This window comes from Urocampus carinirostris, chromosome 20 (assembly GCF_059441175.1).
Source record: "Urocampus carinirostris isolate Australia breed hairy pipefish chromosome 20, RoL_Ucar_1.0, whole genome shotgun sequence".
In the NCBI taxonomy this organism is placed as follows: Eukaryota; Metazoa; Chordata; class Actinopteri; order Syngnathiformes; family Syngnathidae; genus Urocampus; species Urocampus carinirostris.
In genome coordinates this window covers 8,765,076-8,792,290 of record NC_142368.1, presented here as the reverse complement: position 1 = coordinate 8,792,290, position 27,215 = coordinate 8,765,076, and the positions used below count along the sequence as shown (strand labels likewise).

Below are 27,215 nucleotides of genomic sequence, written 5' to 3'. Positions count from 1 at the left end.
ACTCATTTTCCCTTTCCTTCTTTTTCTTTCTCTCACTCTCATTTTTTTCTCTCCCTCTCTCTGATCCTCATCTTCTCTCTTTCTATCTCTTGTTCTCCCTTTTTCTTTCTATCTGTCTGTCACTTATTTTATCTCTCTTTCTCTTTCTCCCACTCTCTCTTTTCTCTCTCTCTCTCTATCTCTCATTTTCTCTCTCTCTTTTTTCTCCCTCTCTTTTTTCTCTCTCACTCTCTTTGTACTTCCTTTCTGTTCTTTCTTTTTGTCACTTTATATTTTCTCGCTTTTTCTGTTCTTTCTTTCTCTCTCTCGCTCTGTCTCTTTCTCTACACGTCTCTCTTTTTCTCTTTCACTATGTCTTCCTGTTCTCTCTTTCTCTTTCCACCCACCCTCTTTCTCTTTGCTCTCTATTTTTTTTCTCTCTCTCTCTCTCTCTTTCTTTCTCTATCTTTCTGTCTCTCATTTTCCCTTTCCTTCTTTTTCTTTCTCTCAATCTCATTTTTTTCTCTCCCTCTCTCTCTGATTCTCATCTTCTCTCTCTTTTTTCTCTCTCATTTTCTCTCTCTTTCTATATCTTGTTCTCCTTTTTCTTTCTATCTCTCTGTCACTTATTTTCTCTCTCTTTCTCTTTTCCTCACTCTCTCTCTTGTCCTCTATCTCTCTCTATCTCTCTGTCTCTCATTTTCTCTCTCTCTTATTTCTCTCTCTCATTTTTCTCTCTCACTTTCTTTGTATTGCTTTTTTTGGTTCTTCCTTTCTCTCACTTTCTCTTTTCTCGCTTTCTCTGTTCTTTCTTTTCTCTCTCTCTCTCTCTCTATCTCTGATCCTCATTTTCTCTCTCTTTCTATCTCTTGTTCTCTCTCTCTCTGTCACTTATTTTCTCTCTCTTTCTCTCACTCTCTCTTTTCTCTCTCTCTCTTGTCCTCTATCTCTCTGTCTCTCATTTTCGCTCCCTCTTTTTTCTCTCTCTCTCTTTTCTCTCTCACTCTCTTTGTACTGCCTTTCTCTGTTCTTTCTTTCTCTCACTTTCTCTTTTCTCGCTTTCTCTGTTCTTTCTTTCTTTCTCTCTCTCTCTCTGATCCTCATTTTCTCTCTCTTTCTATCTCTTGTTCTCTCTTTCTCTCTCTCTCTGATCCTCATTTTCTCTCTTTTTTCTCTCTTTCTATCTCTTGTTCTCTCTTTTTCTGTCTATCTCTGTCACTTATTTTCTCACTCTTTCTCTCACTCTCTCTGTTCTCTCTCTCCTGTCCTCTATCTCTCATTTTCTCTCCCTCTTTTTTCTCTCTCTCCTTTTTCTCTCTCACTCTCTTTGTACTGCCTTTCTCTGTTCTTTCTTTCTCTCACTTTCTCTTTTCTCGCTTTCTCTGTTCTCTTTCTTTCTCTCTCACTCTCTCTCTTTCCGTGGTGCCCGCCGGCATCAGGTTGGAGACCCCCCCGCGGCATTTGAAATGGTCGGGGGGCAGAATGTGGGCGGAGCCTGGAAGGTTATTTCGGGGCCTCAGCTGTTTTCTTCCTTCTCTCACTCGTCCTTCTCTCGGTCGCCTTCGCTTCTATCATCTGGTAGGTTTTTGTTTTCATATTTATTCGCTTTCACAAATAGAGATTCCAATTTTTCTAACTTTTGATTGGGCGACAGAGCAAAGTTAGAACCTTTTTTCAAAATGGCTGCCGGGGTTTGTTGTGTTTATTGACATTTCAGATCGTCATAAGAGGCAGAAAACAGCAATTATGTGGTAATGGATGACTATACAGTATACAGTTTTATTATTATATATTATTATATGATATATATATATTATACATGTATTAAAAATGTATACGGAAATGTGGGTGTCGGTTTTTGTTGCTGTGGTGTCTGGTTCCTCAGAACAACAAGTTTCTTAATTTAGCTCGCCATTTGCAATGGCTTAACCCGAAAGGGATTGCACGACAGGGATTAAGCCGGGATATGTTTATTATCTTGGCTGAATTTAGCTTCATGTCGGTTGTACGAAAGAGGGATAAATTTGGCCCAGTGGCTATAGGGATTGATTCTTTACAGCAGCGGTGTCAAGCAGGCGGCCCACGGGCCGGATCAGGCCCGCTAGGGGATCGGATCCGGCCCGCGAGACAACGTTCAGAGGAGCGCAAGAGAAAGAGAGCTGTAGGTTGATGTTGCCAAAGCCAGGTGCCTCTCACAAACGCTGCAATTGTATTTCTCTCTCTAATCTCTCCCTCTCTACCTCCATTTTCTCTCACTCTCTCCATCACTCTCTTTCTTTCACTCTCTTTGTCTCTTTTTGTCTTTCTTTGTTCCTTTTTGTCACTTTCTCGCTGTCTTTTTACCTTCTTTTGCTCTCTCTTCATTTTTTCCTTTACTCTCTTTCTCTCTCTCTCTCTTGCTTTCCCCTTCGGTCTTTCCCCTTTCTCTCTACCTCTCCTTCTCTCGTTCTCTCCTTCTCTCTTTTTCTCCTTCTCTTCTTCTCTCTTCTCTCCTATTTTTCTCTTTCTGTTTCTCTTTGTATTTCATTCTTTCTCTTTCTTTCCCCTCCCTCACTATTTCTGTTTTTATCTCTTGTTTCTCACGCGCTCTCTCTCTCTCTTTCTCTCTCTCTCTTTGTCCCACCCTCTCTACCTTTCTCCCCCTATCTTTCTCTTATTTCTTTCTCTCTTTTTTTTTCTTTCTCTCTAATCTACTAAACCGGCCCCGAGAGAATGTTTGTTCTATGGTGTTAGAGCTAAAATGAGTTTGACACCCCTGCTCTACAGCAAGGGTGTGCAACTGTTGGGAGTCGCGGGACCGGATTGGGTTAAAACAGGGGTCTCTAGCGTGGTGCCCCCTGAGGACAGGCGAGGTTGACTGAGTCAAATTAACCCTGCTTCCCCCTTATCTCTCTTCTTCTCTTTTTTTCTCTTTCTTTCTTTTTTCTCTGTTTTTCTTTTGTTCTCTTTCTGTCTTTCTCTTTCTTTTTATCTTTCTCTTCCACCCTCTCTCTCCCTATTTCTTGCTTTCTTTCTCCATTTCTCTTTGTGTCTTTTTTCACTCTTTCTTCTTTTTCTTTCTCTTTCTCTCTCTAAAAGGAAGTTAGAGCAAAAGAGAGAGAAAGAAACAAAGAGCAACAAAGGAAGAGAAAAAGAGAGACACAGAGAGTGAAAGAGACGGAGAGAGTGGGAGAAAAGGGGTGGAAAAGAAAGAGAGAGAGAGAAATAAATACAAGTACAGTGTCTTTGTTCGAGGCACCTGGCTTTGGCAACATCAAGTTAACATATTTCAATCTGCAGCTTGTTTTTCTCTTGCGCTTCTCTGAGTGTTGTCTCGCGAGCCGGATTCAATCCCTCAGCGGGCCTGATTTGGCCCGCGGGCCACCTGTGCTCTACAGCTAGCCTGCTCCGGACCAGGCTAACAACTATAAGGGGGGCAGAGTTCAATAGCTGGATGCAGAGTGAGGCATGCAATTCTCTTGCCTCATGGCAGAGGGCGATAATGAGGGCGCACACGATAGAAATAGTTATAGTATTAGCAAGCTATTAGCTAGTCAAGCTATCTAGTTTTTTTTATGTTGTTGCATGGATTTCATTTCATAATGGAGGATTACCTATTTATTGTTGCTTTAGCCTGTTAGCGTCAGCTCCTGAGCACAATTTGCATTTCGTACGTGGCAGCGCCACCTTGAGGATGGAGATGTCGGTGAAAGCCACAGAGGTGTTAGTGTCCCGCCCACAAAATGAGGTAGCTCCGCCCCCTACGGACAACGACCCTATGGACGAGATCAGCAGGAGGCTGAAAGACATTGTGAGCAGCAACGCAAAGGTTAGCGTCATCGTCGTGGCAACCGTGTTATGAATTTGTTGTTTTATGAGGATTGTTTTTGATAAAATATGATTTATCGCAATTTTTTTGCAGGTGGAGGTGCCTGCACAGGATGACCTCACTACTGCCGTCCAATCAGGTGCTGTGTATTTTCCATTACATGTTGACTGAGAACCCAGATCAAGGGTGGGCTAACTACAGCCCGCGGGCCACATGCGGCCCGTCGGGCTTTCTCATCCGGCACGCCAAACGAAAATAGTTGAAATATAATTAAGATATATATAATAGTGAATGGGGCAGCACGGCGGTGCAGTGGTTAGCGCATGTGCGGCACAGTTCATGTCATGGGAACCTCCTGCGTGGGTTCAAATCCAGCTCCAGACTTCCTGTGTGGAGTTTGTATGTTCTCCCCGTGCTTGCGTGGGTTTCCTCCGGGCACTCCGGTTTCCTCCCACATTCCAAAAACATGCATGTCAGGTGAATTGGCCGGTCCGATTTGTCCCTAGGTGTGAATGAACGAGTGAATTGTCTGTCCCCGTGTGCCCTGCGATTGGCTGGCAACCAGTTCAGGGTGTCCCCTGCCCACTGCCCAGAGATGGCTGGGATGGGCTCAACGGAAAAAACGGGTCAGCAGCCGGGACAGAGATCGTATAGTGGTTTTTTAACGTTTACAATGAATTCAACATATTTTTCTTTAATCTGAATTTTAACCAACATCATCTGCCCGATGATTGCTGGGATGGGCTCCAGCACCCCCGCGACCCTACTGAGGATAAGCGGTGCAGCTAATGATCATCCTTTTTATATATATGAGAAAATAGAAATAATAACAATGAGTATAAAAACGGGTACAATTTAGCTGCAAATGAATGAGTCACAACCAGTGTTCCATCTAAGCTGCGCGTGTGCGCAATTGCGCACTGCTCGCACATTCTCAGCGCACAAGAAAATCTATCCGGCACACAAAAATCAGGGCTCAAAATTATTAATTTAGAAGCGACAGAAGTTACAGTGCATGAAGGTAAAAATACACGGGTTCCCCCAAAGTTGTGTCCTAAATGCGGTATTTTGAAGTCGAGTCGAAGGAGAACGAAGTTGAGTAAAGTTAGTGGAGTTTGTCGAGGAACCGGCTTCTTCGGCTCGGCTCACTAAAAGGAACCGGCTCTTTCGGGTCCTAAACGGCTCTTCGGGTTGTTTTTGCTTCTTTAATCCCAACATGACCAAATATTATGTAAAATTATGCACAACATGACTTAAAGGATGGGGGGGATAGAACAAAAAAGAAAAAAATACCAAAATGAAAAAGTAGTGAAAAGCTGAGAAAAAAAGAAACAAAAGGAAAAGAAAAAAGAAGGAAAAATTTAGAAAGAAGCCAGAAAAAAAAAGAAAGACATGTAGGAAAAGAGTAAATAGAGAACAAAAAGAAAAAAGTAACAGCTCAGAAAAAATAAACACAATGAGACTTTTTTTAAAGGAATTATTAAAAAAGTAGAAAAAAAAACACGGAAAAAATAAGAAAAAGTTTGTGTTGCATTCAAATAATTTCCCATTATTTCAAGTCAATCTTGTTGCCAACATTGTACTTCCACTAAAAAATGTGATTAAGTACAGTTCTGTATCTTACAACCGACTAAATAAGCCCCCAAAAATGTTAATATTATGCGAGAAAATATATAAAGAAATAAAAAGAAATGGAAATCTTGTGTAAGAATTATTGTAAAAACAAACGACGTTTGTAGGCCGTACAACCTTTGCAATAATACATTAGTCAATTCATTCAAAAGAGAAAAATAATTTTGCATTGCCGGAAACTCGGCAAAAAGTAACTTGATGTCAAGTTTTGGACATGTTTGTTAATTAATTATCTTGCCACACTTGGAATTATGGTTGCTGTTGTTTCAAGCGCTGCTCACCGACTTTGTGTGAACGCTCAGACCCGAGGAAAATTAGAGGGAACATTGGTCACAACACGTGGTAAGCTTCTCTGCTGGCTTTGATCTCTATAAGGGGAATTAGCATATTAGCACAACATGCAACGTCTGGCAAAACTAACATAAAAGACGACAGAAACAAAACGAAAATAAATCCAAACACCTTGACAACATCAATCACATTACTGTGCATGTTGAGAGATTTGTCAGCTGTGGTTTTAATCTTTAAAATGACCTTTTTTTCGGAGCACCAAGAAATCGTGTCTTACCGTTGACAGCTCGCTGTTATACTGCCAACAAACCCGCCTTCCGGTCACATGTCAAAAGCCAAACCAAACCTTACCCCATACCAGCAGGTAGCACTGTTGGACTCATCATTTCAGGACTCTTACCAAAAACTATACCACATATTTCAGCAGGAATTTCAATAAAACAAAAGTTATTATCACACCCGTTACATTTGGTCAAACCTATTTCATAAAATATATCACTAAAACACAAAAAGAACATCCTTTAAGTGTACTTTACTTACAAAAACAAAGAATCCGACTTACCTTTGTATCCTTCAATTCCTCAAAAGTAAACGTTTATAACTCTCTGTTGTAGAAATTGACAGTGTGGCAGACAGTCTGGGCGCCATTTTGTCTCCCGAGGAAAAACTGGATCACTTGATGAAGAAACACGCCGAGCTGGTGAGTTTCTCTCGGGAAGCTCTACCGCTGTCGTTTCACGGTTTCCCTTTTTTGTAGTTGTTACGTGAACGCGGTGAACAGAAGATGGCGCAATGTCTCCGTGACAACATTTGCACCCTTCAAGTCGAGCGAAGTCAGCTGGAAAGTTTGTGTCGAGACGTCCAAGACCACTACTGCACGCTCCGGGTAAATAATGTATTCTTGTTTACCTGTAACTGTTCCCTTCTCAGTCAGTTTGTAACAGAAGTGTGGATTCTTCACGGAAAATTAATAATTCTATTTATGAAAAAAAAAAAAAAAAAATGTCGGGAATATGGCCGCTATAAATAGCACTGTTACTGTACAGCAGGGGTAGGGAACCTATGGATCACCTCGGTTATCGCGGTTAATGGGGACCAAAACCACCCGCGATAAGTAAAAATCCGCGAAGTAGCGGCGCACCTTAATTTTTTATTTTTTTTAAATTATTTTTTACACCTGGTTAATGGGGACCAAAACCACCCGCAAAGAGTGAAAATCTACGAAGTAACGACGCCCCTTCAAAAAAAAAAAACCTTTGCAGTACACCCCCCCTGTATATAGTACAGTACACCATATGGAATACAGTTAGAAAGAGAGATTCTTTTTAAACAATTAAACAATAAAACAAAATTTAACTTACCTCTTACAACAAGTTCTTTTAAGCGTAGTTGATGAAAAGACCTGTGCAGTATGATGAGGTAATAACGATGAATGACTGCATAGGGGCAGGAAGAGCTTTACTGCTCCTCGGATGACGGCGCAGATTATGTATGTTTTTTGAGTGTTTATGTAAGTTGCTGTGAGTGTTTACGTACGTTTCTGTGAGTGTGTATGTGTGTTTTTGTGTGTGTTGTGTATGTTTTTGAGAGTGTTTATGTACGTTTTTGTGATTGTTTATGTAGGCTTTTTTTAGTGTTACGTACGTTTTTGTGTATGCTATCTACATTTTTGTGATTTTTTATGAAAGTTTTTTGAGTGTTTACGTACATTTCTGTGAGTGTTTATGTAGGTGTTTTTGGAGTGTTTATGTACGTTTTTGTGTGTGTTGTATATGTTTTTGTTATTGTTCGTGTAGGGTTTTTTTACTGTTGCATGCCTTTTTGTGTGTGCTATGTTTGGTTTTGTGATTGTTTATGTACATTTTTTGGAGTGTTTACGTAAGTTGATGTGTTTACATACGTTTCTACGAGTGTTTATGTAGGTGTTTTTGGAGTGTTAATGTACGTTTTTGTGTGTGTTACATACGTTTTTGTGATTGTTTATGTAGGGTTTTTTTTGAGTGTTACTTACGTTTTTGTGTGTGCGATGTAAGTTTTTGTGATTGTTTATGTACATTTTTGGAGTATTTACGTACGTTTTTGTGTGTGTTATGTATGTTTTTGTGAGTGTGTATGTACGTTTTTTGTGATTGTTTATGTACGTTTTTGTGATTGTTTATGTACGTTTTTATTGAGCGTTATGTACGTTTCTTTGAGTGTTTATGTACATTCTTCTGAGTGTTTACGTAAGTTTTTGTGCATGTTTACATACGTTTTTCTGTGTGGTTACGTACGTTTCTGTGAGTGTTTAAGTACGTTTGTGTGTGTGTGTTATTCACGTTTTTGTGAGTACGTACGTTTTTGTGCGTGTTTACATACATTTTTATGAGTATTTATGTAAGGTTTTTTCTTAGCGTAAAAAGGAACCCCTCCTTCTCTTCCCGAGTCATCACAGATAAAACATGAAAATTCGGGTTTGCTTCGCCTCGGTCCCTCAAATCAAGTTAAATTCCCGGGATTGGGCTTTAATACCCGCCAGCCGATCTTACTTCTACTTGCTACCTTTACCCACCTCCAAATTAACATTCTCCACCCCATGGTCAAAACAGGAATAACAATCAATGTCACTCGATGTTCACTCAAAGTAGTTTGGGGACCACCGATGTAGAACCTAGCTACATTTTCCGCTAGCATGCTAACAGACAGAAGAGCAGCTTCAGCGACAGACTGCTGTCACTGTCTTGACCCACGGACAGACTGAAGAGATCTTTTCTTCCTCATGCCATGAGGCTCTTTAACTCCACCCGGCGGAGTAAAGGCCCACATTAAACCACACCCCCCACATTGCATATTACCGAATTTTATTGCAATATGTATTCTGTGTAGAACTATCTAGATACTCTATAGAACACGCTACAGTGGGTATTAGCACGTCACATTGGGTATTTGTATATTGTATTCTTTTTGCTTTATTATTGTGTTGTTTCTCAGCACAGGGATGCTGCTGGAAATGTGAATTTCCCTGCGGGGATGAATAAAGTATCTATCGATCTATCTATCTATCTAACGCTTTACCCGACCAGGACGAGGCCCTGCGACGCTGCCGCGAGGACGAAGAGAAGCGATCGGAAATGGCCGCCCACTTCCAGACCTCGCTGACGGAAATCCAAACGCAGATCGAACAGCACAGCACCCGGAATGAGAAACTGTGCGACGACAACGCCAGGCTAAGCCAGAAATTGCACTCGCTGCTCGAGCAATGTCAGCGGAGGGAGGAGGTAAATAATGGACCAGAGTCATGCCGTTAAGCCCTAGAACCTAAGGCAAAGGTCGGTAAGCTTTTTGATCCCAAAGAGCCATAAAAACAAAAATATTTAGTTTTTTCCTTGAAAGAGCCATACCATGACCATATCAGACAAAATTAAGCAAAACCAGACGGAAGCAAAATTTTAAGATTTAATGTTTAATGTATTTTTGCCCATTTTTCAATCAATATACCGTACTTTCACGACCATAAGGCGCACATAAAAGTCAACGATTTTTTTCAAAGTAAAGCTGAGAACAACATTAGGTTGCCGTTCACACTGCAGAGCTTAATGCTCAATTCCGATTTTTGGATCAAATCCGATGTTTTCGTGGGATCGTTGACATTTCCAACTAAACACGACTTCTATGCGTCTCCTCTGACTTTTAAGCGTCCTTTGTTTGATTGCCGTTATATCCTTCTTGGTGGTAGCCTAACATCACACGTAATCAGGGTTGGGTAGGGTTACTTTAACTTGATTACTTTCAATTTCTTTTGGATTACTCCAATACCAAATATGCTAATAAAAAACAAAAGAAACTAAATATGAATACAATTACTAAATTTTGTGCAGGCTTGAAAAGCAACGGAATACATAGAACGGCAAAAAAGATGTTGGCAAGCTGTTTGGATTTATTTTCATTTCGTTTCTGTCGCATTTTATGTTAGTTTTGCCGGAAATCAAAGAGATCAAAGCCAGGAGAGAAAGCTTACCGCGTGTTGTGAGTCATCATTTTATTTTATTATTGTGAGTCAGATAACTAATTCGAACAATTTGGTAAACGGTACATTTTTAATATTTATCTCCTGACAAGAGTACACATGCGGTCTGGCAGATTTGAAGCGATAGACAGTATGTTTACGTTCGTAAACCTCTGGGAGCGGCTAATGGTTGCGCGTACTGTTCTGTATTTTTGCCTTTGCATCCTGAAACGCCTTTTAAAGTAGAGGCAAAGAAATAGAAAGACAGAAGGAGAGAAAAGAGAAAAGAAAGCGCGAAGGGTATGAAGAGAGAAAGAGAGATAGGAAAAAGGAAGTTAGAGCAAAAGAGGTTAAAAGACACATAGAGAGAAAGAGACAATTGCAACAAAGGAAGAGAAAAAGAGAGACACAGAGAGTGAAAGAGACAGACAGAGTGGGAGAAAAGGGGTGGAAAAGAAAGAGAGAGAGAGAAATAAATACAAGTACAGTGTCTTTGTGAGAGGCACATGGCTTTGGCAACATCAAGTTGACATATTTCAACCTGCAGCTTGTTTTTCTCTTGTGCTTCTCTGAGTGTTGTCTTGCGGGCCGGATTCAATCCCTTAGCGGGCCTGATCTGGCCCGCGGGCCGCCTGTTTGACACCTGTGGTTTAGTACACATTTTATTAAGCAAAATACTACAAAAATACCACGGTAGTAATACTATGATACAAAAGTACCACCACAGAAATATTTTGACAGAAATACTACAAAAATACTACTACAGAAATATTATGACAAGAATAGTAAAACTACAGCAAAAATGCTAAATGTGGCATGATTTGCCAATTGACCTCAACCTGCCCTCACTCGTACAGCCCCAGCTGCCACTCGTTCCCTAATCGGTCGTCCTCCTAATGAAACACGTCATTCTCGTTCACTCCTGGTCAGTCCGTCTGCGAACCTCAGTGCATGCAGGGCAAGTACTTTTGACTCTGGCTCCCGTTTAGATTCGGACCTGTTTCTGTATCGATCCCCGATCCAAGCTCCGTTCTCCTGTCCCGGCTACCCATATCCTGATTCTGTTTCCTGTATCGATCCTTGATCCAAGCTCCTTTCTCCTGTCCTGGCTACCCGTATCCTGATTCTGTTTCCTGTATCGATCCTTGATCCAAGCTCCGTTCTCCTGTTCCGGCTACCCGTATCCAGATTCTGTTTCCTGTATCGATCCTTGATCCAAGCTCCGTTCTCCTGTCCCGGCTACCCGTATCCTGATTCTGTTTCCTGTACCGATCCCTGGCTTCCCGCTCGTCCTAGCTACCCGACTTGTTCCGATCTCCAACCACGCTCCGTCTCCCGTCTCGGCTACCCAACTTGTTCTGATCTCCGACCATGCTTCGTAGGGCATCAAGCTTTCTTATCCCCATTTTATTTCAAAAGAAACGTCTCGCCTCTTCTTTACACTCTACACCATAGGTGTCAAACAGGCGGCCCGCGGGCCAGGTCAGGCCCGCTAAGGGATTGAATCCGGCCCGCAAGCCGCCTCTTCTGACACCTGTGCCCTAGCTCATCACTCCTCGTGTGTGTTTTTTTTTTTTAATAGAGTTTAGAAAAAGTCAACCATCACCGCGACCTCCAGGAGCAACTGACCTCAGCCAAGCTGGAGCAGGCCAACGCTCTCCTGCTGGAAGCCCAGCAGAAACACCAACGCGAGAAAGAATACGTGAGTGGGCTCAGGCGATGGCCGCCAACGCCTCCACTGCCGCCGCCGCTTTGTTTTGTGTGTCTGCGAGTTTCTGCCGTGTCGCCACGCCGCAGCTGCTGGCCGAGGCGGTGGACAAAACCCGGAAGTGCTTCGCCATGAAGAAGGAGGAGCTGAGCATGAAAAAGAAGGTAATTGAGGCCATTACGCCTTTGCTCTCTTTCGCCAGCTGCTGCGCGAGGCGGCTGAGTGGAAGATTCAGACGCAAACGCTACGCCAACACGCCGCCGTCACGCACGCGCAGGTGATTACACTTGGGTGCCACGAGGTGGCGCCAAAGCGCTCAATGGCGGCTTGATTTCAAGCTACGGGAGTCCAGGTTTTGCTTTGCGAGTTGGAATTTTCCTAGTGATACCTGTGCTTCAACTTTGGACTTCAAACCTGGTTTTCCTTTATGTATTATGTCATACACAACACTTAGGTACAGTGGAACCTCGGTTCTCGACCATAATCCAATCCAGAACCCTGTTCAAAAACCGGTTTGTTCGATCACCGAAATCATGTTTCCCATTAAAAATAATGTAAATCCTTTTAATCCGTTCCAACACCCTGAATGTTTACCTGAATGTTAAACGTAAACATAAAGCTAACCCAGGCTAATCATACGTCGGCGTTATCGTAATCTTCCGTACGAAAGATTACGCTAACATGAACATGTAAAAATAAAAGAAAAAGGATAAAGAAAAGAATTATGAATAGGATTTCTTACCTTTGTGGTAGTCAGCAGAAGGCGCAGTTGGACGGTGGGGTATTCCCTAGCAAGATCAGACACTCGCACACCTCCTTCATATTTGGCTATTATTTATTTCTTAAATGCAATAGTTGTACGCACTACTTTTCTTTTCTCACCTGTAGCAACTTTGCTGCTTGCACTGACTTTCTTCTGAGGCATAATTAGTGGCTAAAACACTTGGTACACCTATATTAAAAGCGAAAGCAAAACGAAGCACGTCCGCACGCGATAACAGTCGGTCACGAAAAGAGCCATCTACACCCGTACGCCACTCAGCATCGCACACTAGCGTACGCACTCACGCATTACCGGTGTTCGAACTCCGATTTTTTGACCGAACAGCGAAGCAAGAATTTCTCGAAATTTTTGGTCGGACTCCGATTTGTTCGAACTGAGAGGCGTTCGAAAACCGAGGTTCCACTGTACTTGGGAGTCTACCTCCTTTTTTAAACCCACTTCACTCATTTTCAATAAGATGAAAAGACATTTAAAAGGTACCAAGTCTCAGTCCTAAAGATTATTTGACGGTCTTCCCAGTCCCTGCTGAGAAAAAGCAACCCCTGAGCATGATGTTGCCACCACCATGTTTGACAGTGGGGATAGTGAGCAGTGTTACTCTGACGCCAAACTTAATGCTTTGCATTCAGCCCAAAAAGTTTAATTTTCGCCCTACATGACAAGAGAACCTTGTTCCAAATGTTAATTATGTCTCCCATGTGGTTTCCTGCAAACGCCAAACGTGCCTTTTTATGGCATTCATTCAGAAGGAGCTTTCTTTTTTCCATAAAAAGATTTATACATAAATGAAATGAAATGATCTGCATTTATATAGCGCTTTTCAAGTCAAGACTTCCCAAAGCGCTTTACAATATGCTTCACATTTCCCAATAGCGGCCGTGCAGCCATTTAAGGCACTAACCTGCTTATTGGGGGCCTTAGGGGTTCAGTGTCTTACCCAAGGACACTTCGACATGTAACACGGAGGAGCCGGGAGTCGAACTGCGATCTCTTGATCCCTAGACGAGCGCTCTACCTCCTGAGTCACTCGCCCCTGTGCATGATGTTGCCACCACCATGTTTGACAGTGGGGATAGTGTGCAGTGTTATTCTGACGCCAAACTTAATGCTTTGCATTCTTCCCTCTTGGTTACTTCTCTGATTAGTTTTCGACTTGTTTGGGCCGAAGGTTTAGAGCAGTGGTCCCCAAACTGCGGCCCGCCTCCACATTTGGTCCGGCCCCCTGAACAATACCAGAGAGCATTTTGATGTTTTTTTTTCATATATGTGTATTTGTATTTGATAATAAAGTTGGACTTTTGCAATGAAATGTTCCTTAGTTATGAACTATTTTCATTGTTAACTATTAGATAGTAACTATTTTATACGGCGCAACAAGGGTTGCCGACTAGTTAAAATGTTATATTATGGGATTGTGGTGTTGTTTTGTAAAGCAGAAAAAGTGAAATACCAGTACTGTATATCACCACTAGATGACATAGTCTCACAGGTCAGAGAAGGGTGTTTGGGGCAAGTCTCACGGGACCTCACGTGATTTAATGAGACTTGTTTAATAAATCACTCTTAATGTCAACAAGTAAATGGTGTCGTGTGAGACTGACATTTACCATCTATTTTGCAGGTGAGATGTACAATAAATGTCTATATTTAGGCACTCCTGCAATCATCACACTTTTTCTGTTACAAAATGACTCCGGCCCATCATCAGAGAAGGGAAAAGTTATGTGGCCCTCATAGGAAAAAGTTTGGGGACTCCTGGTTTAGAGGGACAATTAGGTCTTGGTAGGTGTCCAGTGGTTTTATGCGCTCCCCATTTTTTTATTATTGTTTAAGCAGTGCTCCGGGAGATCTTCTTGTATCCCATTGAACTTTTCCAAAACTTTATTCCGGACCTGCCTGGTGTGTTCTTTGGTCTTCATATTGTTTTCTGTGCTCTAGTATCTCCTTTCACAGACCCCTGAGTCCATCACAGAGCAGGTACAGTAAACCTCGGATAAGTCGGACTCGCATAAGTCGGATTCTCGGATAAGTCGGACAAATTGCGTGGAACGTTTGTTCTCTAGGCTTTTCTGTAGTATTACACCTCGCATAAGTCGGATTTTATAAGTCGGATCCTCGCCTAAGTCGGATGGATTTTTCCGTACAATTGACCCTTTTTAATGGTTTTCGCCTCTGATAAGTCGGATCGGTATCAGGTCGCCTAGGACATCTCCCAAATGCTCTAAATTTCAGCCTCCAGTGGCAGTAAGCGATGGAATTTTCCGGGAAGATTTTCACTCCTCACAGATTTTCCGGGAAGATTTTCACCCCTCCCAGATTTTCCGGGAAGATTTCTTGATGTGACGTGGCGTTCCGTGATTGGCAGAGGCTATTCATCAAACTCCTCCTCAGTGTTGAATGATAGCACTCTCAATCACAGCACGCGGTCATAGAACAAAGCCTCGTAATCATAATCCCATTGTTTCTTATTACAGTAGTGCTAGCATTCAAATTGAATTTGTGTGAATTTCTTTGGACTTCCTTGCGGTCTGTGCGGTCTACGGTGTGGCGATGGCCTCAAGTTCTAAAACCAAAGGCAGGAGTCTCAAGACTAGAACGTATGAAGAAAAGCTCGCTATCATTGAATTCCAAGAAAAGAATCAGCACATGAAGCAAAAAGACATCGCGGCGAAGTTTGGAATGAGCCCTCAAACTTTGAGCGACATTCTGAAAAGCCAGAAGAAGATAAAAGATATGTGTGCGACAGATTTTAGAGCTCCGACCGCTAAAAGGCAGAGGGTAAATGATCATCCAGATGTCGACAAAGCACTGATTTTGTGGTTCCGTCAAAAATCATCGAGGCCTGAAATCAGAATTGACTGTGGAATGATGCTAATGCAAGCTAACAAATTTCGCCAACAGTTTTCACCGGAATCGGCTGAACTTGCACCAGCGTGGATCGACAGGTTCAAAAAACGATATGGACTTGGGCGGATTACTAAAGCCGGGGAGTCGGGCGGAGTGGATACAGAGGTTGTTGAAGAATGGAAAAGCGGAAAACTGCGAGAAATACTCAAGAATTATGAGCCAAAGGATATTTATAACGCGGACGAGACGGGCCTCTTTTGGCTGCAATTAGAGCCTGTTTGTCATTGTTAGTCATTTAGGTCAACATTGGGTCATTCGGAAGTCAGTAGCTGAACTTAAAGAACAACACCTATTTTTGTGTTTTTTTCATTGTAAATATAATATAAAATGTTGAAATAATTTGGTTCCACTTCAGAATTTTGTCTCGCATGTTGTTGATTCTCATAAAATATTTTCTGGGGGTTTTTTAGCGTTAAGTTTGAATATTGACAATGTGTGAAAATAAAATGACCTTAATATGACCTTCTCCTTCTCCAGTTGGCGCTCTACTCCAAAAAGTTCGACGAGTTTCAGACGACGTTAGCCAAGAGCAACGAAATCTACGCCCGCTTCAAGAACGAGATGGAAAACGTAGGAGAATCTTGTTTATCCTTTTGTATCATTACCACCCGTCGCTATTTAAGTAATAAAGAGGGGAGCGCCAATATCTCATTTTGATCGAAAAAACAAGTTGACATTTACCCCATTTGAATAGTCGGGACCAATGTTCCCTGTAATTTTCCTTACGGGTCCGAGCGTTCACACAAAGTCGGTGAGCAGCGCTTGAAACAACAGTGAGCAACCATAATCCCAAGTGTGGCAAGATAATTCATTATCAAACATGTCCAAAATTTGACTTAAAGTTACTTTTTGCTGAGTTTCCGGCAATGCAAAATGATTTTTCTCTTTTGAATGAATTGACTCATGTACTACTGCAAAGGTTGTACGGCCTACAAACTTCGTTTGTTCTTACAATTCTTTCACAAGATATCCATTTCTTTTTATTTCCTGACATATTTTGTCGCATAATATTAACATTTTTGGGGATTTATTGAGTCGGTTGTAAGATACAGAACTGTACTTAATCACATTTTTTAGTGGAAGTACAATGTTGGCAACAAGATTCACTTGATATCATTGGAAATTATTTGAATGCAACACAAACTTTTTCTTCTTTTTTCCGTGTTTTTTTTCTACTTTTTTTTAAATTCCTTTAAAAAAAATCTCATTGTGTTTATTTTTTTCAAGCTGTTACTTTTTTCTTTTTGTTCTCTATTTACTTTTTTCCTGCATTTCTTTCTTTTCTTTTTTCTGGCTTTTTTTCTAAATTTGTCCTTCTTTTTTTCTCTTCATTTTGTTTCTTTTTTTCTTAGCTTTTCACTACTTTTTCATTTTTTTTTTGTTCTATTCCCCGCTTCCTTTAAGTCATTTTGTGTATAATTTTACATAATATTTGGTCATGTTGGGATTAAAGAAGCAAAAACAACCCAAAGAGCCGTTTAGGACCCGAAAGAGCCGGTTCCTTTTCGTGAGCCGAGCCGAAGAAGCCGGTTCCCCGACAAACTGTACTAACTTTACTCAACTTCGTTCTCCTTCGACTCGACATCAAAACACCGCATTTAGGACACAACGTCGGGGGAACCCGTGTATTTTTACCTTCATGCACTGAAAGTTTGACTTAAGTCGCTTCTTAATTAGTCATTTTGAGCCCTGATTTTTGTGCGCTGGCTAGATTTTCTTGTGTGCTGAGAATTGCGCACGCGCGCAGCTTAGAGGGAACACTGATTACCACCCATCGTCGCCATTTAAGTAATAAAGAGGGGAGCGCCAATATCTCATTTTGATTGAAAAAACAAGTTGACATTTACCCCATTTGAATAGTCGGGACGCATAACATTAAAGAACACGCTTAGCTAGCATCCCCATATTCAGAGATTGTGACATTTACGTCCAAAGGATTTATTAACGATACTGGATCCAAAATAAAGGAGGGGATTATGACAAATGGAAGCATGGACAAAAAAAACGCAGTGAATGGCGGCTGCGATTTCTAAAGTTTATTTACGCTAAATTCACTTATCACACGCGCTTAAGGAAGAGTCTGCGATGGTGACGTTAATTGAAAAAGTGTAAATCGTGCGTCCGAGCTGGCATAGCAAAAACGAGTCCTCGTCGGCCATATTTCACAAAATGACGTTTCGGAATAGCAAAAAAAAAAAGAGAATGACTCAGCATTCCAAAACAATCTCCCGTAGTGCAATTCTACTAATGGCGTCAATATTTCTTATCGCTTGAACCAAAATGGCTATAAACCAATCGGGGGCCTGTATTTCAGGGGGATACCGCTGTTTTTGGTATCGATGCGATCCAAGTAAATGCAGGATAGTATCAATTACAAGAGAAAAATCAGCTGTAGTTTAAATGTGACCTCTCTTTTCTCTATCTCTCTTTTTCAATATCTATCTTTCTGTTGTCTTATTTCTTTCTCTCTCTTTCTCTCTCTCGTTTTTTACTTCTATTTCTCAATTTCTCTCTCTCTTTTTCTCTTTCTTCATCTCTGTCTTTCCCTCTATATTTTTCTTTGTATTTTTCTATCTCTCTCGATCTTGCTTTCTCTCTCTCCTCTCTCTCCTGTCATCTTTCTTTTTCTCTCTCCTTCTCTTTTTGCTCTCTCTTTTCTCTCTTTCTCACTCTCTCTATATCTGTCTCTTGTTCTCTCTTTATTTTTCTCTGTATTTCTCTGTCTCTCTCTCTCTTTTGTTCTCTCTCTCTCTCTCCTGTACTCTCACTCTCTCTCTTGCTCTCTCTCTTTCTCTCTAGTACTCTCTCTTTTGTTCTCTCTCCTGTCCTCTCTTTAATGTTATCTCTCTCTCTTGTTGGTTCTCTCTGGCTTTTTTTTTCGCTCTTGTTCTCTCTCTAGCTCTCTCTCTCTCTCTTTTGTCATCTTTCTTTTCGTCTCTCATTTTCCTTTTCTCTCTTTCTCACTCTCTCTATCTGTCGCTTGTTCCTTTATTTTTCTCTGTATTTTTCTCACTCTCTCTTTCTCTTTTGTTCTCTCTCTCCTGTACTCTCTCTCTTTCTCTCTAGTAATCTCTCTTTTGTTCTCTCTCTTGCCCTCTCTCTAATGTTATCTCTCTCGCTTGTTGGTTCTCTCTGGCTTTTTTTCTGCTCTTGTTCTCTCTCTCTCTCTAACTCTCTCTCTTGTCATCTTTCTTTTCCTCTCTCATTTTCCTTTTCTCTCTTTCTCTTTCTCTATCTCTGTCTCTCCTTTTTTCTTCTTTCTCTATGTCTGTCTTTCTCTATATATTTCTCTTTGTGTTGTTTTTTCTCTCTCTCTCTCTCTCTCTCTTGTTCTCTCTGTCTCTTGTACACTCACTCTTTCTCTTGCTCACTCGCTTTTGTTCTATCCCTCTCTCATGTTCTCTCTCTTGCTCGTTGTTTCTCTTGTGCTCTCTCTTGTTCTCTTCTTCTCTCTCTTTCTCTCTTGTGCTCTCTCTTGTTCTCTCTTTTGTTTTCTCTCTCTCTCTCTCTCACTCTCTTTTTACTCTCCCTTTCTGTTTCACTCTCACTTTTTCTCTCTCTTTCTCTGTTTAATCTACTATTCCGACCCCCGTGAGTTTTTTTCTACTGTGGGGGCCCCTAGCTCAAATGAGTTCGACACCCCTGCTGTAGGTGGATTCAAAAAATAGTTCATTATATTTCAAACTATCATATGTTTCATTTGGGCAGCACGGCGGCGCAGTGGTTAGCGCTTGTGCGGCACAGTTCATGTCATGGGAACCTGTCGTGGGTTCAAATCCAGCTCCAGACTTTCTGTGCGGAGTTTGTATGTTCTCCCCGTGCTTGCGTGGGTTTTCTCCGGGCACTCCGGTTTCCTCCCACATTCCAAAAACATGCATTTCAGGTGAATTGGCCGGTCCAAATTGTCCCTAGGTGTGAATGAGCGAATGAGTTGTCTGTCCCCGTGTGCCCTGCGATTGGCTGGCAACCAGTTCAGGGTGTCCCCTGCCCACTGCCCGAAGATGGCTGGGATGGGCTCCAGCCCCCCCGCGACCCTAATGAGGATAAGCGGTACGGCTAATGAGATGAGATATGTTTCATTTTTTCATCCATGTGTTTTTAAATTGCACAAAATTAACAAACGTACCACGTTCGGAATTAGAATTGTCTTTATTGTCATTGATAACAAGGTAGTGACCATCGTATACTATGAGATTAGACAAGGCACTCCAGGATAGGTCAAGCCAAGTCACTTTTATTTGTATACCACTTAATCGCAATAAAGTTTCACGTAATCAAAACTTCAAAGAGGAAAAAAATAGAAAAAGAATGTCAGGATTGACCTTGTCCTCTTTTGTTCCTCGATAAGATGTCGGAGAAGATGAAGAAGTTGGAGAAGGAGTCCAACGTCTGGAAGATGAGGTTCGAGAACTGCAACAAAGCTTTGACGGACCTGTTGGAGGAGGTGAGTTACGTTAGCAAGTACCGTAAATTCCGGACTATAGAGCGCACCTGATTATAAGCCGCACCCACCACATTTTAAGAGGATAACCGCTTTTGTACTTACACAAGGCGCACCTGTATATAAGCCGCATGCGCCCACAATAAAACATGTAACACAATCACGTATTTAACACAAACCCGACTTTGAGTCCCGCGATCGTAACTGAATATAAAGTACACAGTCCAAAAATCACAGCCGGCAAAATGAATGGAAAATGATACCGGTACTTAAGGTTTGATGCAGACCTGCAGATTCCGGGTCCTGTTGAAAAAAATCCAAAGGAAAAAAAATGTATATTTCCAAAGGTAAGGGTGGGAAAAATATATATCCACTATTGTCCGCTGTGTCCACAAACACGTCTCACCTTTACCCCACTTCCCGTCCCCCCTCGTTGTTCCGCCCCTTCTATTTTATTCGCCCGTTTAAAACATATCAGAATAAGTCTCCAAAATAAATACATTACAAAAATATACAGTTGCAAATACATATTATACATGGTTACACATATTTACAAAGAAAGACGGTACACCGAGAGAGTTTTCAAAGCTTTAATAATAATATTATAACTTTCATCCCAAACTGTGCCTGTGAAGGGTAGCAACACGCTACTAGCAACACGCTCGCAACACAGCAAACGGCTCTGTTTAAAAAACATACCACACTTGTAGTAATCACGGTAAACCGGCCTCATCTTCCTCCTTATAACTGACGTCATCAAAGTCGTCTTCCCCAGTATGGGAAAGAGACTATGTCATATAGATGTCGTCCAACGCTCCCTTATTCCAAAACACGCTAGTAACACGCTCGCAAAGTAAAGTTTACGTGCAGTAGCTCTGTTTCCTTCTTTATCGGACTGCCCGATTGCATTTAGCTTGAAAGCTGCGTCATGTGCCTTTCTTTTTGCAATTTGCATGGTGAGGATATTTCTACGCTAATTGAATTTGTGCACAAGCTGAGAAGTTGCAGTCTTCCTCGGCGCATATATTCCACCGGTCTAAATCTTACCTTTTGTACTCGAGCGCCGCTGGCGGCTGTTGGAAAAATGACATAAATTGGCTGCATCACTGAATAAGCCGCAGGGTTGAACGTTTGGGGAAAAAAGTAGCGGCTTATAGTCCGGAATTTACGGTAAGTGCCTGCCCTTCTCACTCCTCTTCTCTCCCGCAGAGGAGCGAGAAAGGGAAAGAGTACGAAGTGTTCGTGATGACCATCCACAAACTGGAGAAGTTGTGTCGAGCCCTTCAAGACGAGAGGAAAATCCTCTATGCTAAAATCAAAGAGGTCCGCCGGACCAACGAGACCCCTTCCCTTGAGGAACCCGCCCCAGAAAACCAGGAAGACGACGACGGTGTCATGACAGAAGAGATGCGACGTCTGAGGGACGAACAAGTGAAACTGCAGGAGTTTGCGGAGTCCTTGAACGCATCGTACAACACTGGGAACAGCACAGAAGTGGACTCAATAGACCTAGATCCCGATAATGACCTCGTCGCGGCCGCCTTTGGACATTTCGCCAAAAATGTGTCAAAAACAGAAGCTAAAGTGGAGCCAGAACTAGAAGTTAAAGCAGAAGTCAACCAAGAACCTGAATCAGATGCTAAACTGGAGGTCAACCAAGAAACAGAAGTGAAACCGGAACCAGAAATGAAACAAGAACCAGATGTGAAACCCAAATCTGAAGAGCAACAAGAACTAGAAGACGCGTCCAATGTGAAACCGAAACCAGAAATGAAACAAGAACCAGATGTGAAACCCAAATCTGAAGAGCAACAAGAACTAGAAGACGCGTCCAATGTGAAACCGAAACCAGAAATGAAACAAGAACCAGATGTGAAACCCAAATCTGAAGAGCAACAAGAACCAGAAGCCATATCAAATGTGAAACCAGAACCCAGTCCAGAAGTCAGGACTGAGATCCACGTGTTACCCTCGTCAAATAATCCTCAAAAGGCAGAATCTAGCCCTGCTCGTTCTTCTAAGACCACTACCCCTGGTCCGGAACCCCCCAAAAATGAAACGAGAAGAAACAAGAAGAAAAGGAAGAACCCTTGAGCGACCTGAGAGAAATCAATGTGTCCAAATATACAAAAGAGGGCGCTGTTGTACTGCCAGGGTTGGGTAGGGTTACTTTAACTGGATTACTTTCAATCGCTTTTGGATTACTCCAATACCAAATATGCTAATAAAAGACAAAAGAAACGATCAAAGCCAGGAGAGAAAGCTTACCACGTGTTGTGAGTCATACTTTTATTCATATTGAGTTTCTTGTGTCTTTTATTAGCATATTTGGTATTGGAGTCATCCAAAAGTAATTGAAAGTAATCCAGTTAAAGTAACCCTACCCAACCCTGTGTACTGCTGAAGAGAAAATCGTGTGCTGAAAAATAAAATAGCTTTATTGTTTTGCTGAGGAGTTGAATGGTAACGTTTCAAAATAAAATATCTTATTTCTTTTGACTTTAATTTCCTTCTTTTTAAAAACGATACTTGACTTGCGGTGTGTTCAAAGACCAGACATGCAGTAGGGACTTTCAAATATTCACAGAAAAAGCACTGTTGTCTGAATTTTGTTTTTGTTTTAGTTATGTTTCGCGTGTTTTTACGTCTTAAAGTAAATACATTCTGAAATAAGATCCACTTGATAACATTAACCGTGTCACTTTAGAGCAGTGAGCTCACAGTCGCCGCCCGGAGGCTAATTGTGGCCCTCATATGTTCATTTGAGCCCCCATCCTTAATATGAAAGTTAAAATGAAATTGTGTATGATTTGACCACTAGATGACGCTGTATCCTACCGTGCATCCGAAAATGAAGTGCTATGAAGAACAGGGAAGAATACCAACTAGACCACAGGTGTCAAACGGGCGGCCCGCGGGCCTGGTCAGGCGCGCTAAGGGGTTGAATCCGGCCCGCGAGTCAAGGCGCAAGAAGGTAGAAATATGAGAGAAGCGCAAGAAGGTAGAAATATGTCAACTTCATGTTGCCAAAGCCAGGTGCCTCGAACAAAGACACTGTATTTGTCTCTGTCTCTGTCTCTCTGCGTCTCTCTCTGCGTCTCTCTCTGTGTCTCTCTGTGTCTCTCTGTGTCTCTCTCTGTGTCTCTCTCTCTGCGTCTGTCTCTCTGTGTGTGTGTCTCTGTCTCTCTCTCTCTCTCTGTGTCTGTCTTTCTGTGTCTGTCTTTCTGTGTCTGTCTCTCTCTCTGTCTGTCTTTCTGTGTCTCTGTGTCTGTCTCTCTGTCTCTTTCTCTGTTCCTACCCTTCCTGCTTTCTTTTCTTTTCTCTCTTTTCTCTTTCTCTCTTCCTACCCTTCGTGCTTTCTTTTCTCTTTCTCTCTTCCTACCCTTCGTGCTTTCTTTTCTCTTTTCTCTTTCTCTCTTCCTACCTTTTGTGCTTTCTTTTCTCTTTTCTCTCCTTTCTCTTTCTCTCTTCCTACCCTTCATGCTTTCTTTTCTCTTTCTCTCTTCCTACCCTTCGTGCTTTCTTTTCTCTTTTCTTTCTTTTCTCTTTCTTCCTTCCTACCCTTCGTGCTTTCTTTTTTCTTTTCTCTCTTTCTGCCTTTCTTTCTTCCTACCCTTCGTGCTTTCTTTTCTCTTTTCTCTCTTTCTGTCTTTCTATTTCTCTTTGGATTTCTTTCTCCCTCTCTCACAACTTTTTATCTTTTGTTTCTCACGCGCTCTCCCTCTTTCTTTTTCTTTCTTTGTCCCGCCCTCTCTCCTTTTCCCTCCCTCTTTCACTTATTTCTTTATCCCTCTTTTTCTTTCTCTTTAATCTACTAGTCCGGCCCCCAACATAATTTTTGTTCTATCATGTGGCCCCCGAGTTAAAATGAGTTTGACACCCCTGAACTAGACAGACTCAAAGTGAATCACCGTTTTTCTTATGTTTTTCCCAGACTTTCACAGAGAAAAAAATGAAAGGAAAGAAGGGAAAAAAGGGTAAAGACAGAAGAGGAAGAAAAACGGAAAGGGAAGAAAGGAAGGAAAGAAAAGGGTACATTTTAAAAAACAAAATAAAAGGGAAAAACGAAGATAGAAGGGGAAAAAAATGTTTGGGGGTTTTTATAGGGTCACCCTTAGCAGCAAGATGCCTGATAATCATGTCAGCTCCCCGTAGCTGAGCCTCATGTTAAGTCAAATTGATACAAATTGCTTAAAAAAGCCAAGTTTGTGTGATAGTTAATGTATTTTTGCTAATTATTTTTATCAGTCTTAATTTTTTTAACTCCTGGAGGCGCTGCAAAATACACACTGTCCCTTTAAGTGCAGCCCTTGTGCTTTATGTTTTTTTATTGATTATTTAATGATTTATTCATTTTTTTGATCAATTCTTAAATTTTTTTAGACCTAATTTTGTGTAAGGATTTTTTTAAAACGATATCTGAGAACAGTGGTCATTTTCTATCAGACCCTAGCTCAGGTGGCCCCCAGGTAAATTCAGTTTTAGAGGGTTCAAAGGGCCACGTGATTTTTTGAGCAGCCACCATACTTGAGTGACAATGGAAGAAGATACAAAGCCATCTGGGTACTTCCCATGTTTCAGTGCTCTCACTCACTGTTTGTCAGTCCGTCAAGGAACCTCTAATCCCGCAAGACGTGGGGTTTTGACTCCGTCCGGTTTCCTGCTTGTGTTTCTTGTCCGGTATCGTTACAGTCTATTTTGTGACGTTTGATATCAATCTCCAGTTTCGTTCCCGGCTTTTGTTCTGTTTGTTATCGATCTCCTGTATCTGGTAGTGTTCCCGTCTAGTTTGTCCTGTTTAATTTCAATGTCTTTAGAATAGTGCTTATCATTTGATGACACACAAACGTTTTGATCGAATTTCATGCTCAAAAAGGGACATATTATAGAGGCTGGTTTTAATTCTTATTGTTTTAAAACAGAATTTATGAGCTGTGTCGGATCCATGACACTGTATTAGCATATGCTTCAACTTATATTAGAACCCAGAGTCGAAAGGTTCATCCTTAACACTCCTGCCTTCGACCAATTCCGGTCCAATTTGACTGTCATTCAGAAAATTGCGGGAAAAACGCCATTGTTGTCATTTTTCTTCAAACGCCTCTTGGACTTCCAGGCGGGAACATCGTGTTCTCGTGTCGGAAAAGAACAGGTCGCCGCACCCGACGCGTTTCCCGCCCTGACATTAGCCGCTCTACAGCGCTCAGCAAAGTGCTGAGCTATCATCTACCTCTTCATTTTCTCACTTTTCCCTCATCTCCATTCGTCTCCCATTTATCTACACCACATGTGTCAAAAGACCTCATTATCTCTCATCTCATTATCTGCACCGCTTATCCTCAGCAGGGTCGCGGGGGTGCTGGAGCCCATCCCGGCAATCATCGGGCAGTGGGCAGGGGACACCCTGAACTGGTTGCCAGCCAATTGCAGGGCACACAGGGACAGACAACACGGTCAGTCACACCTAGGGACAATTTGGACCGGCCAATCCACCTGAAATGCATGTCTTTGGAATGTGGGAGGAAACCGGATCGCCCGGAGGAAACCCACGCAAGCACGGGGAGAACATACAAACTCTGCACAGGAAGTCTGGAGCTGGATTTGAACCCACGCAGGAGATCAAAGCCAGGAGAGAAAGCTTACCCCGTGTTGTGAGTCATCATTTTATTCATATTTAGTTTTCTTTTGTCTTTTATTAGCATATTTGGTATTGGAGTAATCCAATAGTAATTGAAAGTAATCCAGTTAAAGTAACCCTACCCAACCCTGCATACTATATACCAGGGGGCGGGAACCTATGGCTCGCGGGCCAGATATGGCTCTTTCCATGAGTACCTATGGCTCAGAGACACATTTAATTGCATGCAAATTTTCTCCATCTCGTCTAAAACTTGAGCCATCGATCCTGTTCAGATACACGCAAAGCCAAACCAAAGCCGGATTAAAAATCAGTACTTTTCAAAAAATATAGGGCACGTTTTCACTATATTTTACAGTTAAGGTGTCACACAAAAAAATTCGTTTTGGCTGTACAACGCTAAAGAATCCTTTATATAAAAGCTCACTATATAATCTGTGTTCAGTGTTCCGATACCTTTTGATGAATCCACGGAACAAATTGTAAATACGCCAAAACACCGGAAGAGAATTTAAAGTTATTTGATTGGGTGGGTGGGCGAAATGGGTGGAGCTATGCAAAAAGTGCAAGCACTCCCTCCCATCTCTCGCCCTACTCCGTCTGCGCCAAAGGTAAGCACATCAGGCTCCCTGTCCTCAGAATGTTGTGACGTTTTTACCAAATCATTTCTGTAGCATTTTCTACTTTTGACAGGAGATATATTAAGGAGAGCAAAATCTTTTGGGATATTTAAGTTTTTTTTAATATATACATTGACATAGGAGCAAAGCAATTTGAATGTTATTTTAATGATAAGTTGTTTAAGTTAAGTCCTAAGTTGTATAATTTAACAAGATATTTTTATTCACAGCAAACTAATAAATACCGTAAATTCCGGACTATAAGCCGCCACTTTTTTCTGAAACGTTCAACCCTGCGGCTTATTCAGTGGCGCTCGAGTACAAAAGGTAAGATTTAGACCGGTGGAATATATGCGCAGAGGAAGACTGCAACTTCTTAGCTTGTGCACAAATTAAATTAGCGTAAACTTACCCTCATCATGCAAATTGCAAAAAGAAAGGCACATGACGCAGCTTTCAAGCTAAAAGCAATCGAGCAATCCGATAAAGAAGGAAACAGAGCTATTGCACGTAAACTTTACTTTGCGAGCGTGTTGCTAGCGTGTTTTGGAATAAGGGAGCGTGGGACGACGTCTATATGACAAAGTTTCTTTCCGATACTGAGGAAGATGACTTTGATGGCGTCAGTTATAAGGAGGATGATGAGGATGGTTTACCGTGATTTTTACAAGTACCGTATATTTTTTTTTTAACAGACCCGTCTATTGTTTTGCAAGCGTGTTGCTAGTAGCGTGTTGCTACCTGTCACAGTCACAGTTTTGGATGAAAGTTATATTATTATATATGTATTATTATTAAAGCTTTGAAAACTCTCTCGGTGTACTGTCTTTGTAAATATGTGTAACGATGTATAATATGTATATTTGCAACTGTATATTTTTGTAATGTATTTATTTCAGAGACTTATTCTGATATGTTTTCCACGGGCGAATCAAAAAGAAGGGGCGAAAACAACGGGGGCTGACGGGAAGTGGAGTAAAGGTGAGACGTGTTTGTGGACGCAGCGGACAATAGTGGATATATATTTTTCCCACCCTTACCTTTGGAAATATAGACTTTTTTTCGTTGGATTACTTTCAACGGGACCCGGACTCTGCAGGTCTGCATCAAACCTAAAGTACCGGTATCATTTTCCGTTCATTTTGCCGGCTGTGGTTTTTGGACTGTGTACTTTATATTCAGTTACAATCGCGGGACTTAAAGTCGGGTTTGGGTTACTTTTGTGATTGTGTTACATGTTTTAATGTGGGCGCATGCGGCTTATATACAGGCGCGGCTTGTGTAAGTACAAAAGCGGTTATCCTCTCAAAAGGTGGTGGGTGCGCTCTATAGTCCGGAATTTACGGTACTTTATAAGTGATTTAAGGTTTGAATGTCATATTCTTGTCTGTTTTTATTCATATTTATGTTCCGAAAACATTC

General features: G+C 41.6%; 1 protein-coding gene across 3 annotated transcripts; it reads left to right on the top strand.

The window, feature by feature from the left end:
• Nucleotides 1-1,469: 1,469 nt before the first annotated feature.
• LOC148346171 (beta-taxilin-like) lies at nt 1,470-22,034 on the top strand. Of its 3 annotated transcripts, none has more exons than XM_088325237.1 (11): nt 1,470-1,557; nt 3,640-3,787; nt 3,881-3,926; nt 6,325-6,410; nt 6,468-6,596; nt 8,773-8,967; nt 11,278-11,397; nt 11,606-11,680; nt 15,572-15,664; nt 19,443-19,538; nt 20,745-22,034. In XM_088325237.1, exons 2-11 carry the CDS (start codon nt 3,653-3,655, stop codon nt 21,627-21,629), a joined length of 1,860 nt encoding a protein of 619 aa, XP_088181363.1. In that variant the 5' UTR covers nt 1,470-1,557; nt 3,640-3,652; the 3' UTR covers nt 21,630-22,034. The 3 variants fall into 3 exon arrangements, with proteins under 3 accessions (XP_088181363.1, XP_088181362.1, XP_088181364.1); XM_088325236.1 differs by lacking the exon at nt 11,606-11,680 and adding an exon at nt 11,493-11,567; XM_088325238.1 differs by lacking the exons at nt 1,470-1,557; nt 3,640-3,787; nt 3,881-3,926; ... (3 more) ...; nt 11,278-11,397; nt 11,606-11,680 and adding an exon at nt 14,271-15,199.
• Nucleotides 22,035-27,215: the final 5,181 nt, after the last annotated feature.

What these genes read in the sequence shown, in the direction of transcription:
- LOC148346171 (XM_088325237.1), top strand. Translation starts at nt 3,653, where the DNA reads ATGGAGATGTCGGTGAAAGCCACAGAGGTGTTAGTGTCCCGCCCACAA. An exon ending in TTGTGAGCAGCAACGCAAAG is followed by an intron (nt 3,788 to 3,880) that starts GTTAGCGTCATC and finishes ATTTTTTTGCAG; the next exon opens with GTGGAGGTGCCTGCACAGGA. An exon ending in TCAAGAACGAGATGGAAAAC is followed by an intron (nt 15,665 to 19,442) that starts GTAGGAGAATCT and finishes TTCCTCGATAAG; the next exon opens with ATGTCGGAGAAGATGAAGAA.